Consider the following 6,772-nt stretch of genomic DNA (forward strand, 5'->3'; position numbering starts at 1 on the left):
GCCCGAGAGTGTTGCACATAACGCAACGCCGGGCGTTCGGGCAAGCGTCATACATGACTTGGCGCATTGTACACGGGGTCCGCAGCGGCCCTGTCTGTCCGAGAATTGAGGCAAGTGCGGTGGTAGGATGCGCTCGCTGCAGCTGGTGCAAGATGGCGAACGTGAGTCTGCCCCGGGGATCACTAATTGTACTTACGCAGAGGAGCAGAGGGGGCCCGGGCGTCGGGGTGGAGGACCGGATAAGGACGAGGGAAGTGAAATAGATTCAGCGATCCGATGTTCTCGGGTGCCTAATCGGGCAATCCGAGATGCTCCTCCGCGCTTCCGAGACTCGCTCATCAGGATCAGGTCCCTCGAGGGCCACTCTGCGACGTGTTTGCGGGCAGCAGGGCACGCAGTCGCGGACGCAGCAGCTCGCAACGGCACGAGCGTGAGTCGTTTGTTCGCGGCGTGTTGCAGGAATGCTGAGTTGCGGACAGGCTCTTGTCAGCAGCCCACGTTATCACATGTGGGGCCTCCAATGAAGTTCGGGATAGAGCACAGCAAACATGGCCGCTTGCGTAAACACAGATGATCTGGTCCAGGTCGCCATTCGACGCGTCACAGCGGCCAACGGCGCGGCAAACCATCGGGGCTGGTCCTAGCCGCGCGCACGATACAGGAGGCGCATGCATATATTATTCCGCCTTCCGGATTCCTAAACTCCCCACCTACTTGTGGTCCCGCCCCGTCCGCTCTTTCTTCCTTCCACACACCATGGCTGCCGATCCCGCTCAGCTAGAGTCTTTCGACGAGCAGCAGGACACCGTTCCCGAGCTTCCCACTGCTTCCCATATCGCTGCTGCCTACGGCCATGCCGCCATCCACAATCTCGAGGAAGAGCACCGCACCCATGGACGGTCCGGAAGCTCACCATCCTCCCCTGTCACTCCCACGATAGGCAACCCGCTATCACGCCAGATGTCGGGCAGCTCGCACGTCGATATTGGGTTTTTCGACCCGGAGGGAGTCGACCAGCTCCGTCGCACCCTCTCAAGACAGTCTACCCAGTCGCGTCATGCCCTCCATCTAGAACCGTCCAGACCAGGTGAGAGGCAGAGCACACACTCGGAGTCGACGGAGGAGACCCTCGCGGGTCCGAATGAGCCATTCGACTTCGAGAAGACGCTTCGGGATGTTATCAAGAAGTTCGTGTTCCCCTTCGAGCCGATATGTGCACCCTTCTCAATTCTAGTCTAGGTTGGACGAGTCGGACATCAAGCGACGTGAGCTTGGAGTCGTTTTCCAAGATCTCCGAGTGGTCGGCCTCGGGGCGTCAGCCTCATTCCAGGAGACGCTCGGGTCGGCGCTGAATCCCTTCAACATTGTTCACAATATTCAGGGACTGTTGCACCCGGCGACGAGGGATATTCTGTCCGGCTTCGATGGTGTCGTCAGGCCGGGCGAGATGCTCTGTGAGTGACAGTGGCACCGGTGATCCATTCTTAAACTTACCTTCCGGCGTTACGCCTACCAGTGGTTCTTGGGCGCCCCGGCTCGGGATGCAGTACGCTACTCAAGGTTTTGGCCAACCAGCGGCAAGAGTACCACCGGGTCGAAGGCGATGTATGGTACGATTCCCTCACCCCGGACAAAGTTGAGCAGCACTATCGTGGAGACGCGCAATACTGCCCCGAGGATGACGTCCACTTCCCTACCCTCACCGTCGACCAGACGCTCCGCTTTGCCGCTACTACCCGGACGCCTCGATCTCGCATTGACAAGGTTCCCCGTGATGTCCATGTCGACAACATCGTCGATGTATTGGAGACGGTGTTCGGTCTCCGGCACGTCAAGGACACCCTCGTCGGCGACGCATCCATCCGTGGTGTTTCTGGTGGTGAGAAGAAGCGTGTCTCAATCAGCGAGGCTCTTGCATCTCGCAGCTTGCTGAACTCTTGGGACAACTCTACGCGCGGTCTTGAGTAAGCATCCATTCATCGAAAAGTAGTGATTGTGTGATTGACAATGTCTCTTCTAGCGCTTCAACTGCACTCGAGTTCGTCCAGGCCCTGCGCATTTCCACCGATATTGCTCGACAGTCTACCATCGTCGCCATCTACCAAGCGGGCGAGCAACTTTATGAGCACTTCGACAAGGTCTGTGTCATCTACGAGGGCAAGGAGGTGTACTTCGGTCCCGCGGATCAGGCGCGTCAGTACTTCATCGACATGGGCTATGAGCCTGCCAACCGTCAGACCACTGCCGATTTCCTCGTCGCAGGTACGTAGACCTGTCACTTCGGCCGTGTTTTGCCCGCTGACTAGTTCGTGGGACTTAGTGACCGATCCGAATGGCCGTATCGTCCGGCAAGGCTACGAGAACCGTGTGCCACGGACTGCTACCGAGTTCGTTGAACACTACCGGCAATCTGACATCTACCGCGCCAATCGGGAGGACATGACCGCATACCATGACCAGTTCGTCGGCAAGCCTGAGCGTGTACATCATTACAAGCAGAGCGTCAAGGCCGAGCACGCGAAGCACTCGAACAAGAAGAGTCCCTATATCGTCTCCATCCCCATGCAGGCACGCGCACTCATGCGTCGACGGGTACAAATCATCCGTGGAGGTATTGCGGCACAGGTCATCCAGCTTGCGTCGTTCGTCGTCCAAGCCATCATCATGGGTACAGTCTTCTTGCGAGTCTCAAATACCACGCAGTCGTTCTTCTCTCGTGGTGGTGTTCTGTTCTTCGCCCTCCTGTTCGCGGCTTTGTCGACCATGGCTGAGATCCCGGCACTCTTCGCACAACGGCCTATCGTCCACCGGCAGTCCCGCGCAGCGATGTACCACCCCTTCGTCGAGGGTCTCGCGCTTACCTTGGTCGATGTCCCCATCACGTTCGTTACACAAGTCGTATTCGGCATTCTTATCTACTTCCTGGTCGGTCTTCAGCAGACCCCCGGACAATTCTTGTAAGTGCTTTCATTATCTGCGAGGAAGAAACCTGGAGTTGACACGCGGTTTAGTATCTTCTTGCTGTTCACGTTCACCAACACGATCACAATGAAGGCCTGGTTCCGCGCCCTCGCTGCAGCCTTTCAGAGCGCCGCGCCTGCCACCGCCGTTGCAGGTCTGAGCACGCTCATTTTGGTGCTCTACACCGGCTATACCATCCCTCAGCCGTACATGATCGGCGCGCTCAGGTGGATCACTTGGATCAACGTGAGTTTTCGCTTACTGTCCACGCTCTCCGATCTAACCAATGTCTTCTAGCCGCTGCGCTATGGTTTCGAGTCCCTCATGGTTAACGAGTTCCATACGGTTGATGCAGAGTGCGCTACCTTGGTCCCACAGGGACCAGGTTATGAGGGCATCACCATTGCGAACCAGGCTTGTACGACGGTCGGCTCTGTCCCAGGAGTCAGCACTGTCAACGGCAATACCTACATCCAACTGTCGTTCACCTATTCCTACAGCCATCTTTGGCGGGTGAGTACTTACACACTCTCATCTATGCTTGCTTCTTACGCGTTGATCTAGAACTTTGGCGTCCTCTGCGCGTTCGGTGTCGGCTTCATCTCTATCCTGCTCATCCTCACCGAGTTCAACCAGACCCTCGCGGGCGAGAGCAGCATCATGCTCTTCAAGCGCGGCGCCAAGACGGACGTCGTCAAGGCGGCGGAGAAGGAGGCCTCTTCGGACGAGGAGAAGGGTAACTCGGTTACACCGAACAGCAACAGCCACAATAGCACCGACTTGAAGGCGATGAAGGAAGCGACGCCCGAGGTTGGCACGTTCTCGTTCCACCACCTCGACTACATCGTCCCCGTCGGCAAGGGCGCCACCCGCCAGCTCCTGCAGGACGTATCTGGTTATGTCCCACCTGGCAAGCTCACGGCACTGATGGGCGAGTCTGGCGCTGGTAAGACGACACTGCTCAACGTGTTGGCTGAGCGTACGACTATGGGTGTTGTTACTGGCGATCGGTTGATGAACGGTCATCCACTTCCCTCTGACTTCCAGGCTCACACGTATGTTTTCCCTCGTTCTGCATGCATGGATTGGCTCATTGACTATGTGCATCATAGCGGGTACTGCCAGCAGATGGATACCCATCAACCTTCGTCGACTGTTCGTGAAGCCCTCCTGTTCTCCGCGTGCTTGCGTCAGCCCAGTGAGGTTCCTCTTGAAGAGAAGAAGGCCTAGTACGTGTCATCCGTTCTATCGTCCATACTCATACTCATCATCTCCGTAGCGTCGAGAAGGTTCTGCAGATGTGCGGTCTCGAGGCATATGGCGATGCAGTCGTCGGGTCACTCGGAGTTGAACACCGGAAACGCACGACGATCGCCGTCGAGCTAGTCGCTAAGCCGTCCCTCATCTTCCTTGACGAGCCTACCTCTGGTCTCGACTCGCAGAGCGCTTGGGCAATCACGAGCTTCCTGCGCGACCTCGCTGACAGCGGCCAGGCCATCGTCTGCACGATTCACCAACCTTCGGCCGAGCTGTTCCAGGTCTTCGACAGGCTGTTGCTCCTCAAGAAGGGCGGCCAGACGGTTTACTTCGGCGACATCGGTCCGCGCTCGACCATCATGATCGACTACTTCCAGAGGAACGGTGCACGGAAATGCGGCGATGCTGAGAACCCGTAAGTCCTCTCAGGTGCATGAATGGAACTTGCCGATGATTGACCGTCTGTAGGGCTGAGTACATCCTCGAGGCTATTGGTGCTGGTGCGACTGCCACTACCGCAGTCGACTGGGCCGCGGCATGGAAGAAGTCCCCCGAGGCGTCTCGTCTTCAGGAGGACCTTGAGCGCATCCACTCGGAGGGCCGGAGCAAGCCCCCTGTCCAGGCGCGTCTCAAGGGCGAGTACCCGACTTCGTGGTTCTACCAGATGGGTCTTCTGTTCCAGCGCGATGCTTCAGCACACTGGCGCGACCCGACCTACCTGATTGCGAAGATCGCGTTGAACTGCGCGTCTGCTCTGCTCATCGGGTTCACGTTCTTCAAGGCGAAGACTACCATCCAGGGTACCCAGAACCACCTCTTCGTACGTTCATCGGCTGGTCACGAGCGGGTGCATAGAGGCTAACCACACTTTCTCATAGGCCATCTTCATGTCCATGATCATCAGTGTACCGTTGTCGAACCAGCTCCAGGTACCGTTCATCGAGATGCGCAACATCTTCGAAGTCCGCGAGCGCCATAGCCGGATGTACAGCTGGACGGCCTTGATCACGTCGCAGATCCTCATCGAGATCCCATGGAACATCCTCGGGTCATCGCTGTACTTCCTCTGCTGGTTCTGGACGGTCGGGTTCCCCTCGTCGCGCGGCGGCTTCACTTACTTCATGCTTGGCTTCTGGTTCCCGCTGTACTACACGACCATCGGCCAGGCCGTCGCTGCGATGTCGCCGAACGCTGAGATCGCGGCCCTCTTGTTCAGCTTCCTCTTCTCCTTCGTGCTTACCTTGTGCGTGCGCTTCACCTGGACTATCTTCTATTTGCATACTTATAATCTTTCCCTTTTCACAGCAACGGTGTTCTCCAGCCCTTCAGCCAGCTCGGGTGGTGGCGGTGGATGTATCATCTGTCGCCGTACACCTACCTCATCGAGGCGCTCCTCGGTCAGGCCATTGGGAAAATGCCCATTCAGTGCAGCGATGTCGAGCTCGTCACGATCCAGCCGCCATCGGGCCAGACGTGCGCACAATACCTGGACCCCTTTGTCTCCGCGTCGGGCGGGTACCTCACGAACCCGAACGCGACGAGCGGGTGCCAGTACTGCACGTTCAGCACGACGGATGGGTTCCTCGAGACGAGCTTCAACATTTTCTATTCGCACCATTGGCGCAACCTGGGTATCTTTGCTGCGTTCATTTGCTTCAATGTGAGTGCTCTCTCCTCCTCTTGGCTCTTGTCTCGAAATCCGATTGCTGACGCGCGCGTGTTGCAGGTTTTCTGTATCTACATGTTCACGTATATCTTCCGCATCAAGAAGGGCAACTTGTTCCGCCGCTCGTAGGCGCCGCCCCCTTGCGTCGTGTCTCTCCTTGCCCTGGCCTACATAGTATCTTCGTAATGCGTCGTAATGCTTCTCCCGCATCGGTTGTCTGTGTACTTAGATCCCGCACATCTTACTCCTGCGCCATCTAGACTTAGACAATAGATATATACACCTACATCATCAACAACAACAACACTTATACGCCTATTGCCACGAATCCTCACGTGCATTTTATTCCCCTCGATTGCGGTTTCTTTGCTTCTCTTGCATAGTTAGTTAGGTAGTAGTAACACAGGATGGACAGTCAGTAGATTGATGATATCTGATCGAGTAGAGTGTTTCGACACAGCAGCATCCAATTGTAACGATACAGCACCTTGCGTATACAATAGTGTCAATGCATCCGAGTCGCTCGTACATGGCGGGTGATGTTTGGAAACGTCGGTGTGAACATTCAATACAGTATGTGTGTTCGCCGCATAGTACCTCGGTCTGGCGAAGTCGTTGGGTGCTCCGTCGGTGGGCTGTGCCTCGGAATCGTTGCCTGTCGACGCCATTGAGTAGGTCTTGCACTTCCTGCGTGGAGGGCCGCCGTACGGACATCCACCAAATAATGTTTTCGTCAAAATCTGTAGCCATCGCCGGTGAGGTGTTGACTTGGATTGCCTCACCAAAAAAAAGTAAAACAGGTCGTCCTTACCTCAATTTCACGCATACATCCCAGGTGCCGTTTTACGTACCACACCGCTGGGAACATGCACGTCCAGCGGCGCCATG

The 6,772-nt window shown here is 56.5% G+C and overlaps 1 protein-coding gene across 1 annotated transcript; it reads left to right on the forward strand.

Moving 5' to 3' along the window:
• Window positions 1-756: 756 nt before the first annotated feature.
• Window positions 757-6,013, forward strand: L226DRAFT_461663 (pleiotropic drug resistance ABC transporter; the record flags this gene model as incomplete). The annotated part of the gene is made up of 14 exons (XM_067675672.1): window positions 757-1,187; window positions 1,240-1,454; window positions 1,517-1,964; window positions 2,021-2,262; window positions 2,321-2,957; window positions 3,012-3,207; window positions 3,259-3,474; window positions 3,526-4,016; window positions 4,074-4,190; window positions 4,241-4,633; window positions 4,687-5,038; window positions 5,097-5,461; window positions 5,524-5,878; window positions 5,945-6,013. The coding sequence occupies 14 exons, from the start codon at window positions 757-759 to the stop codon at window positions 6,011-6,013; spliced, it is 4,527 nt and encodes a 1,508-aa protein (XP_067536682.1).
• Between the last annotated feature and the right edge of the window lie 759 nt (window positions 6,014-6,772).

Source organism: Lentinus tigrinus (assembly GCF_003813185.1).
Source record: "Lentinus tigrinus ALCF2SS1-7 unplaced genomic scaffold L226scaffold_9, whole genome shotgun sequence".
Taxonomy (NCBI): Eukaryota; Fungi; Basidiomycota; class Agaricomycetes; order Polyporales; family Polyporaceae; genus Lentinus; species Lentinus tigrinus.